The 11,921-nt window shown below is 26.9% G+C and overlaps 1 protein-coding gene across 1 annotated transcript; it reads right to left on the reverse strand.

Annotated features, from left to right (window-relative positions):
- Nucleotides 1-5,750: 5,750 nt before the first annotated feature.
- On the reverse strand, nucleotides 5,751-6,588 carry LOC124834575 (late embryogenesis abundant protein At1g64065-like). Its single transcript, XM_047309287.2, has one exon. It carries the CDS (start codon nucleotides 6,452-6,454, stop codon nucleotides 5,834-5,836), a length of 621 nt encoding a protein of 206 aa, XP_047165243.1. The 5' UTR covers nucleotides 6,455-6,588; the 3' UTR covers nucleotides 5,751-5,833.
- Nucleotides 6,589-11,921: the final 5,333 nt, after the last annotated feature.

The following is an 11,921-nucleotide window of genomic DNA, read 5'->3' on the forward strand; positions in this document are numbered from 1 at the left end:
ACTTTAAAAGGTGATTCGTGAATCTAATGTCTGTGTGGACACAATTGGGTATTTTTTAAACCTGGTGTAGTGGTCAAGGTGCGGGTAGAAAGAATGGTTCGGCTAATAATTATTGCTGTTGATTTCATAAAGTTTGAAACTTTTAATAATATGAAGCATCATAGTTACTCGAGAAGAGGGAAAATGCGGTCAGAGAAGTGGGAAAGAGAGCGACATGAGCAGTGAAAGTTGGATTTTCTTTTGGGGAAGATAGGAAAAGAGTGTTTGAACGAGGAAAGAGAGTGAAGAGGGTGGAAATGGAATTTAACACAGCATAAGGGCATGAATGCGAGAAAGAGGCACGTTCTGTGCTGCCTTTGTTTGCATAAAAATAAATAAAACTGGTTTGGGTCTTTGGCTCTGCAATCAATCACGTGTCTCAGGCTCAGCTAGCAGGTATCGAAATTGATGAAGCTGTGTGTATTTTATTAAATTTGGTGCACCGATTCGTGTGTGTCGGGATATGGTGTCGTATATTCAATTTGTCTCTTTGTGTCACATTTGGAGCCCAAGATACCCCTCCCAAGGCTCCCGCCACGTCATCCTAAAAGTTGGATGGGAAGCCCCCTCCACCATTTGAGCCCAACTTAGCTTCATGATGGTGGTCTCTAGGGCCCGTGATTTGGACCCACTTGAAAACCCAGCTCCTTAAATCTTTCCCACCGATTGCATATGTCATGATGTTAAACTTTGTCGTCATTTTGGTTTTAGAAGGGGACAAGTTAATAATATAATCCATGAGTGGGTACTTGTGAGTTTGAAAATGAGAGGAATGGAAGTATAATTCGGCTTTGACAGTTAAATTGCTTCTGTCTCCCGTTTCTAGGATTCATAGCTTCTCCTGATTTAACAACTCTTGTATTTTCCTCAATCTTCCCATAAAATGTTTCCTTATTGTCACCAAAGATGTTTTCCAGTTCCATACACACTCAATCAATCATGGGATTCGTCATATTCGTCCATTAATTCTTAATCAAATAATGGATACCCAAATAATCAAATACACTATTTCTGCATTCAATTAACCTATTTTTCTCATCAGCTAAATTCCTCATAATTTCTTTTGTTTATAACAATCATAATAGGTCTTTTACACTCCGAGACTTCACGGTTTTGGTAAACATTTAATCTATAGTATTTCTTCTATATTTGGCAAGTTTTCTTTTTTACCTTGTTTCAACGAAATTACCTGTATTAACATTTAGAAATAATCTACTCCAATGAAGATTTTCTTTTATTAACTTACTTTTTAAAATAATAATAATACAAAGCGCTAACTTTCCAATAGTATTTATAGCTATGATTTTTTATTATTATATTTTTACTGGTACAATTTTTTAAAATATTTTATTAAAAAAATTATTAAAAGAATAATAATTTATTTATTAATTTTTTATTTTCAATAAAATACCTATTTTTTTAATGATAAATGGTGATTAGTAAAAGATCGGGAATGTTTTACAGTAATATCAGCACTAATTATATCACATTTTATTTTAAAAAATAAAATAATGTAGTTTAAAACGTATTTCACTATATAAAGGTAAAAGTATAAAGAACTTATACTTTTTTTTAAAACAAATGTTCCAAGTCTTTTAAATTTCTCAAAATCTGTTTAATTATTTCAAATATTATAAATTAATATATATATATATATATATATATATATATATATTACAAAATCTTAATCATAAAAAGTTTTTTAAGAAATCTATTAGAAAATTACAATTTAACATAATTTTCTTATGGATTTTTTTTTCAAACCTCAAATGGAATATAAATTTAATTGTGGCGAGATTTTATTTTATCCTTATGAATACCATTTCATTTTTGTCTTTTGAACATTACATCAGCCATTTAGTTTTATCTTCTCAAAACTTTTTGAAAGACAACGAAAATGGTATTTCTTCTGAAATGTGATATCCAATAATTAAATAATGAGTGATCCTCCCTCCACCACCCATCTTCTCCCTACATCTCTCCAATTTTTTTTAAATTTTAAATTTATCTTTTTTACTTTTACTAATTTTACTTTTTATTTTTTAAAACCCTGATCTCAATTCCCTCTCACATTCACTTTCTCTTTCATTCTAAGCGGCAAGCCCACATCCCCTAGTTTCATTTTCACTTCCTTTTTTTTTCTTAATTTCCACTTCCGTTAACATAAAATTTGACAAAAAGAGAAGAAGATAAACTGAACTAACTATTTTTTCTTTTATTCACTTTTTATTTTGTACTCAACAAACATACTTCTCTTTCATTGCACCATTGTAAGCACAAATATAAATTTGAGCATAGATTTTCAAGTTTGGTTATTTAAAGACAAGAAAGTGGGGAAGAAATTTTTAGCAGATTATATTATGGAATCATGATACTTCAAAACTCATCAGAAGTTACAAATGTTTTAAATTTATACCATGCAGAATTTGTTTTTTCTGTCAAATTTTGTGTTAACGGAAGTGAAAATTAAGAGAAAGAGAAAAAGTGTCACTGGGGATGAAGACTTGATGCTTAAAGGGAAAGTGAGAGTGAGAGGGGATTGAGATTAGCATTTTATAAAATAAAAAGTAAAATTGGTAAAAGTAAAAGGTAAAAAGGATAATTGTAGAATTTAAGAAAAATTGGGAAGGTGGAGGGAGAAGATGGGGTGGTGGAAGGAGCATCACTCTTAAATAATAGATACTATTGGCCAAGTTGGACTTATTGAGCTTCCTCAACTATTCCCTTTTCTTACAACGTATTTCCTATTGGGCTTTGTTCGCCAATTCAATCAGTAATCATATAATTTACTGAGCAAATCTTTTCCATCTTTTCCTCCTTTAGGCAATTTTCTATTTGCATTCTCACTCTTTATTAATCTTATGAAGAAATTCTTGAAATTCGTAATATTACAACACTTACAACCTGTTTCGTTCTATCAACATGAAGTTGTTACACGATTATATGTATCTTCATCCTTAAAATGTTTGATTTAATGCATTTTTACTATGATTATTGATATATAACTTTATTTCAACCAAGATATGAATATGATTTTATTCAACATCTGGAGAAACATGTTCCTTTCAAAACACTCTTCCTTTTAAAAATAAATAAATGAAGATAGCCTACATGAGAAAATTCATATTTTCAAATACTTTCACCCTTCAATTTTAATTTTTTCTCTCTCGCTCAAATCTTTTTTTTTTTTTTTTATCAGAGACTACTTTTGTAATGATCACGACAAATTCTACAAACCTTATCAATTAAACCTTTGAGCAGAGTAAGTTTATCTTCTTTCCTATTATAGAGAATCTCAATCTCTTGTTTTTTCAAATTTTCTAGTTTGCACGTTTTTTTATTGCTCCTATGAGTTATCTGTGTTGATGAACAAAATCATGCCTTTAGATCCTTAATATAAACTTTTATGGATATAAGTTTTTTGTGATGAGGAGAGAGTTACCAAGTTGTCTATAAAACCTAAAGGTACCATTTTAAGATAAAAGAAGCTAACTTTATTATGTAATTACAATGTTGTTCACTGAGTTAAATTAGGAGATTCTACAAACATGAATTACTATGTTTGAAAGTTTGTTTTAAATTGGAACTTATTGAGATAAATGTGGATGTGTTAAATAATTGAAGTGGTTGAGAAAATGTGTAATTTGATGTGTTATGATTTTTCTGCATTTTTACGTTCAAAGGAATTTTGGTCTAAATGCAATGATTTGAATTAGAAGTTGGTGTTTTAGTATAAAAAGTGTGAAAGCATTTAGACATATCAATTTCAACATCTGGTAGAAAAATCATGTTTTCTCTTTGTTCTTTGAGTTTTGTTGATAACATGAACTTTTCTATGAAATTTTTCATTAATCCAACTTGACACTTCTTGAACTAAAATATTGATATATTAAAGTATTATGAAGTTTATCAATTCAGAAATAGATTAAAAAAAGTCAATTTTCTCAATTATAACTCAAACTTGCAATTTTCGCTTCTTATACAATGACCACTAACGTGGGGCGTTGAGAGCCACTTTTGGATTGTCAAACACTTTTAAATGAGTGGGTTTCAGGGGTTATAGCATTGGACATCATTTTCCCAACATCAAATGCCGTCTTATTTTTCTTGTTTAAATCATCTTAAGAAAAATGAGATTTTTGCTTCGTTAACCGTTAAATCGAACTAAAATTTTGATAGGAAGTCCTATACATATGAATCTTTAATTTGACTGTCAAGATATTTGATTTGAGGTTTATGGTTAGGAAAATGATTTTCACAATTTTGATGTACTTAAAAGAGACAGTTAAAATTTCTATTCGATGTGCAAATTAAATTATTTTTATTATATTTATAACTCTTTTTTATCTAACTAACCTTATTTTTGTGATTTGTTATTTTCTATGTTTGTTTTCTCTTATTGCAATTATCATCTTACGATGTAAAGAGACGAGATGTATGTATTGATGCATCTCTAGATTTATGTTCATGTTTTTGGAAAAACTAGAGATTTTATAGTTTTTGTGTATATAGTGTGTTTTTATAGTTATACTATTTTTGAACAAATGTATCAATCTGAGTGAAAATTATTTATTATATTTTATTAAATATTAGATATTTTGTAATTTTTCACTGTTAAATGGAATTTCATTCCTCTGTTTTAATTTAGTTACCGTGAAATACACATTAAACTAAGCAAATATATATTTTTAATCATGTTTTGAATAAATATTTCTATTATCAGATTCAATCGGACAAAAATTAAGAAAAGAAGTACAAAAATAAATAAATTTAAGTTGTAAACATTTTAAATTTATTAAATATAGTTAAAAAAATAGAAAGACTAAAATCATGAATAAGAAATTAAGAAAAAATAATACTGCCAACACACCCTAAAAAAATGAAAACAAAATGAGAAATTCCCTTTCATATGCGGTTTGCTTAAAAATAACTTTTAACACTTAAAGACTCTCCTTTTTCTTCAACTTTTGCACTCCATTAAAAGATGACAACCTTGTTCCTTTAATTCTTTCCTGATTTTTTATTGGATATACCCTACAAATTTCGTGTGAGCCAAGAAATCGTAAATGAGTTTTAGTATTGGGGTATTGGTTGCTTATATTTCGGTTGAATTAATTGCAAGGTTAATAATTAATGGTGAAAACAAAAATATATCAATTTTAATTAGTATTAAATAAAAATATAATATTAATAATAATACTAATACTAATAATAATAATAATAATATATCAATTTTAATTATAAAAAAACAATAATCTCACTTTTTAATTTAATAATTTTTTTCTATCACATTAATCAAATAATTCTTCACCAAATCCACTTACTTTACATTCAAATCTTTAAAAAAAAACAATAAAAAATTTTCTACTAACTTTCTCTGAAAATTCACCTTCTCAAACTAGAGAAAAAAAATTTAGGAACTGTGATTTGAAGGGAGATTTAATCCATTGGCAATGCATCTGGGAAATCTTCACCTAGATAATTTTGAAATCTCCTAATCTATACAAACCAAAAATTACAATTTGGAGGTAAGTTTACCATGTGTAAGAAAATGTTCATACAGTTAATAGCTTGCAGAAAATCTTGAAAGGAATACATGCGAAAAAAAAAGTTAATATACATATACATATAATAGTATATTTTTATAATTTAATACCTATTACAGAGAAAAATGAAAAAAAAATGTAAAAGTTTGTGAACAATATATAGCATGGTTAAAATGTATTTATTCTCAAATGATTTAACAATTGTGTAGAAAAAAGCGATGGACTTAAAAGAAAGAATGATAAGAACCTTAACATTGGAAGTTTTGGGTGAAAAATGAGGTGAAGTCGAGATTGATGGTGCAAGACACTCGAATGGTCTTTCTCTTCTTTAGCAGCTTGAAAGTGTGCAGCGTACCACTTAATTTTGCGTAACTTCTGAGTTTGAGCATGCCTGAGTTGGAATAATCAGTTAGATTTACCTTCTTCCCGAAACTCACGTGAATAGTCAAGTCCATATCTCTGGTTTCCTTGGCCTCCAATGTGGCAGCTTTCAATATGGAAACACCAGCACGTTTACCGGAATTCGCATACGTCACACTCGCTGCGCTCGCCTCGTAATCGAAGGAGACAAATCTAGGGCTGCTGAGGCTGACACGAACAACTATGGTGACATTGAAGGGAGACGTTGAAGAAACGTTATGATAATGGTTAGTATTGTTCATCAACCTTGCTGATTTGAATTCAATTTTGGGATCTCCCACGTGCGACATCAAAAGTGCAAGAATAAGGCAAATCAAAGTTATCATCACAAAGATTACCAGACTGTACACGAAACATTTGCTGACTTTTCTTTCTCTTTTTTGGGATGGAAACTCTGCAATCAGTTCCTCTGTTGAGATATTTCTTACATATCTGCGTGTTTCTGACATTTCCTTTCTTCTTTCACAGTCTCCAACTTTATATTTCGTGCCACTGTGGAGAAACTTCAAATATAAACTCCTTCTGTTTTGTCCAATTATATATAGAGAGAGGGAGAGACTTTTCACACTTATGTCTTTTTTTCTTTTTTAAATTTAAATCCTCATTTTCATTTTTTATTTTCTTATTTTTCTTCCTCTAATAAATGTAATATTATTCTATTGATTATAGAATAAATTCTGTTCATTTGTAAATTTAGTTTCACATGGCATTAATATATGATTAAAGATGCCTCACAAGAGCAATCACACACGCTACTGTGCTTTTCCCTTTTTTCTGTTATAATTATTACTCTTCACAATATTCACTTCTGTTGTATTATTATAATTTTTGCTCACCACAATTTTATGATTGTATAATATAAATTGTTTTTATAATGTGTAAGTCTCGAGTAGACTGTTTAAATTAAGAACTTCAATTTCAATATTCTATTTTAGAATAATATTTTATTATTTTTTCCATTTTTAAGTGATTCTAGGACTGTCATTTCTAAATGAATGTTTTTTAAAAAATAAAACGGTTTGCATTATTTGCATTTATTTTTTAACTTAAAAATAATTGAAATTTAAAATTAGGAAAGTTGCAATTTCAAAAGATTGTTTGGGTAAAGAATAAAACATTAGAATGGAAATTATATTAAAAATAGCTCTCATTGTTTCTTTTTATATACACAAGTCCGAATCTAAACCCGTGCTTAAGGAAATTCGTGCAAATCAATCATTAATAGTGATTATTTGTGATAGCAACACTCCTTGATAATAATTGTGCCAGGTGGCTATATATTTAGCATCAATTCTCTTACTAATTAGAAAATTAATTACATTTGTAAACATTTTGTTAAAACTCTAAATTGTTGTTAAGTTTAGGCAAAAATATCTGAAGTGTAAGGTGATTTTTTTTTTAAATTAACTTACTTTTTACACTTTATCTTTTGATTTTCCTCTTTCCACTACATAGTGCAGTGAGAAGCTTTTTACATTATATGTATGGTGACACAGAAAGTGTAAGATCCATATTTGCTCCTTCAAATATGTGGGTTGCTTTATTGTCGTTTACACAGATGAGAATGAAAATGAGTCACTAATTTTAGCATTTTCTACCAATTTATTATTTTTGCCTCCAAAGTTGTTTATAACTTACCCACTCATAAAATGTATTAAATGGTATCCAGGTATGGAGGTTAAAATGTCTTGCCTTTTATTTTTAATTTTTTATTTATGTTTAAAAGATTTTTTTTTACTCTAACCCTCGGATGTATATTATTTTTATCTTTTTACACTATTTGCTTTTCTTTTTACTAATTCAAAACTTAAAAATTGCCTTATTTAAATTTTTTTTAATTATAAATTAAGTATGTTTTTAATTTTTAAATTTAGACATGAAATGAAAATTCATTTTTATATAATTTTTTTAATTCAACAAATTTAACTCTTTTTAAAAATTAAATAATGACTCAACAAGTTTAACTTCTTTTAAAAATTAAATATTTTTTTAGACTATTTGAAAAGTTAAGTTTACATCTTAAATTGAAATATCATTTAATAATTGAAAGAAACTAATTTCATTAGGTTAGAAAAGTTATATATTCATTATTTTTAAATTTTAAAAATAAAAATATATAATAATTGAGGATGAAAACAAAAATGTATTTAAGAAAGCAATTTTAGAATCAGTTTACTCAAAATTTAATTTTTTTTTCATAACACATTGTACTCATTAAAGGTTAACGTTTACAGTTTAAATTTTTTCCCAATAAATTAATATTTCTGTTAATCTTGTGGGTGTGTATGCAATGATCTATTTATGAATTTTGAAATAATATAGGAATAATCTCCTATTAAAAAAAGTAAACAAAGAAAATTTTATTTAGCATAAAAATTTGTTAAAAAATTAATTTATTTTGAAAAATAAAAAAATGCACTAGCAAAGCAAATCATCAGAGCCAAAAAAGTAATGAACAGACCCACTCCGAAATATGCATTACTGTTTTTTGTATCTTCTTCTTGTCGTGTTGGAAACTCTAAGATCAGTTCCTCTGATGAGATGTTGTTGCCTGCACACGTGCATGATTCCTCTGTTGTACCGCTTGCATATCTGCATGACTCCTCTGTTGTGCTGCTTGAATATCTGCATGGCTCCTCTGTTGTGCTGCTTGCATATCTGCATGGTTCCTCTGTTTTGCTGCTTGCATATGTGTACGACTCCTCTGTTGTGCTGCTTGCATATGTGCTTGGCTCCTCTGTTTTGCTGCTTGCATATGTGTATGACTCCTCTGTTGTGCTGCTTGCATATGTGCTTGGCTCCTCTGTTTTGTTGCTTGCATATGTGTATGACTCCTCTGTTGTGCTGCTTGCATATGTACGTGGCTCCTCTGTTTTGCTGCTTGCATATGTGTATGATTCCTCTGTTGTGCTGCTTGCATAAGTGCATGACTCCTCTGTTTTGCTGCTTGCATATGTGCATGGCTCCTCTGTTGTGCTGCTTGTATATCTGCATATTGAACCTGAGGACGAACTTTCCATGCTTTCTGACATTTCTTTTCTTTTTTCTCAATCTCCAACTTTATATTTTTATGCCAGATTTTTGTTATGACCAATGTCTGAAAAATCTGAAATATAAACTCCTGTTGTTTTTTGAAGAATCCATGTCCACTTATATATATAGAGAGGGAGGAACTTGTGATGCTTCTTTCCTTTTTTAAATTTAAATTTTTAATTTCATTTTTTACACACTCATTATTTCTTATTATTTACTCTTTTTAATTTTCTAATAACTGTATTACTAGTTGGAGTATCAAATAAATTATGTCCATTTGTAAATTCTGGTTTCACAATTATCATTATAATTTTCGGTCACGTAATTTTTGGATTGTATAATATAAATTGTTTCTTTAAGGTGTAAGCTTAGAGCAGACTGTTTAAGAACTTTAGTTTCAATACTCCGTTTTAGAATAATATTTTATTATTTTTTTCCTTTTTAAGTGATTCTGTTCAGGACTCATTTCTAAATGAATATATTTGAAAAAATAAAAAGGGTTCCCTTTATTTGTATTTCCCTTTTTATCTCTAGCTTGAATATAATGACTAAAAATTAAAATTAGGGAAATTGTTTTTGAAAAGAAAAATATTTTCTTTTGAATATGCACATCTTTTATGTATTTATTTTATTTAGTTTCTCAGCTACTGTATTTTCATAGGTAATTCCTGACTGACATAGACGCAATATTTAATATTTGTTTTTGCTTCCAAAGATGTTTATAATGTATTAAATAATGTCTTGCTTTTTATATTCAGTTTTTTATTTATGTTTAAAGATTTATTTTTACTTGTTAGTTATCGTATAAATTGTTTTTATCTATTTTTAGACAAGTTTTCGTTATTAATTTAAAACTTAAAATGTTTTCCAATTTAAAACTATTTATATTTTGAAGTAACTTTAGAAAGAATTGCACATTTGATATAATTGAGGATCATTATTGATAATATCGAAACTTAATTAACGTCACTCAGAACCACACTTTGCAACTAAGTGTACACATTAGTCGAAAAAACAAGTAGAAATATATAAATTGAAAAGAAATTCAAATAAAACCAGATGCCCTTTTATGATTTATTTACAACTGTTATTTTTATTAATTATTCTAATAAATTTATGTTAGCCATCACCACTATTTTTTTTCATTAATTATTATATTCTTTATCAAATGTAATAGATTTATTGTATTTTTTTGTAAAACACATGCCTCAAAATAAATGTAAGAAAAAACATTTCTATTGCATAGTCTAATAATTTGTATTAATATTAACAATAATTCACATCAGCAAATACAATCAATAAATTATTTAAATAAAATATATTTTTTACCAGACATGTATTTGCTTAAGAAGAATTACAACAAAACCAAATATATAATAAAATAAATTTAAGCTCAAAAAAATTAATTTCTTAATATAAATTTTCTAATAATAACTGAAGTACATACAAATAATTATTAATGTATAATTTGCAAATATTTTTTTTCAGATTATTTCTTCTAAAACTACACCACTAAGATAATTTCTTTCCATATCTTACTATATTTTTTATACTAAATCATATCATAATCTCATTCAATATATCAAATTATTTCACACCTGATCAATATTATGTCCTACAAAAATAAAATCCTAATAAAATGAATCATATATATAATTTAATGTAATGAAATCATAATATATTCACTTATTTTAAATAATTATCTCACCATCAAAAACCATCTGAATAATTTTAATAATATCGTTAACTAACTATCAACCTAAATAACCATACATACATATATATTAAAAATATTTAAAATAAAATAAAATACTAATTAGAGTGTCAGCTTACAATTTGTTTATACAAAAGTAAGTGTAAAAAAATGTTCAGAAAGATAAAAAAAAAATAACGAAAACTAAATTAAAATATCATAAAATACCATTCTAATACATGACCTATTTTGCACAAGAAAATATAAATTTAAACAATTACTCTACTTCTAATATAGAGTGATGATTTACAAAGAAAAAAAATGTTAAAATACTTGATACAATTAATATATTATATTAATCAATGTTAAGATTATAATTTATTATATAAACGAGAATACACCTTATTAAAAATCATGAGCAAATATTTTTTTTTCTTAGTAAATTATTTTTCATCCTACTCTGTACAATGTAAAGCTTATTATGAACATTATGTACATGAACTGTTATAAGCCTTCTTTTGTACTTATTTCTTTAATTTTAGTACTCATTGTTGCTTAGAGTTTTTAATAATATATCAACTTTTTCTCACAAAAAAAATTCATGACTTTTAACTAGATTTTCTTGTGAAATCTAATTGTAAAATTTAAGTTAAATATATTTATAAAATTATCAAACTCAGTAGAGGACTAATTAAACTAAACTCACAGCGTGCTTATGTATACAATTCTATGAAGATTTTTAGTATTTAAAAAAAAGTTGAACTTTTAAATTAATTAGTTTAGAATACATCTGAAAATGAAAAAAAAAAAAAGTTGACGCAGTCAGGCTATATTGTCACATTAAATGGAGAGAGACAATAATCAATTAAAAATAAATTATTGACTTTATAGGAATACATTATTTTTATTTTCATTAAAGATATTTTATTTAAAAAGATTAAGGCTGATTTATTTCTCTAACATCTGTATTTATATAATTTATTTAATTTGATATCTATATTATTAAAATTTTGAATCAATTGTTTTTGCTTTAAAATTAATGTCTATTTGATGTCTTACGTGAATGAATATAAATAACATTATTAAACAGTTTAATAAAAACAAATAAATCAATGATAATGTAAAAATAGAGAAGTTTAATTGAAACTTTTAATACAGGGCCAAATTTCTATATCGTTAAAAAAATAAAC

Source organism: Vigna umbellata, chromosome 10 (genome assembly GCF_029865625.1).
Source record: "Vigna umbellata cultivar VRB3 chromosome 10, Vumbellata_1.0, whole genome shotgun sequence".
In the NCBI taxonomy this organism is placed as follows: Eukaryota; Viridiplantae; Streptophyta; class Magnoliopsida; order Fabales; family Fabaceae; genus Vigna; species Vigna umbellata.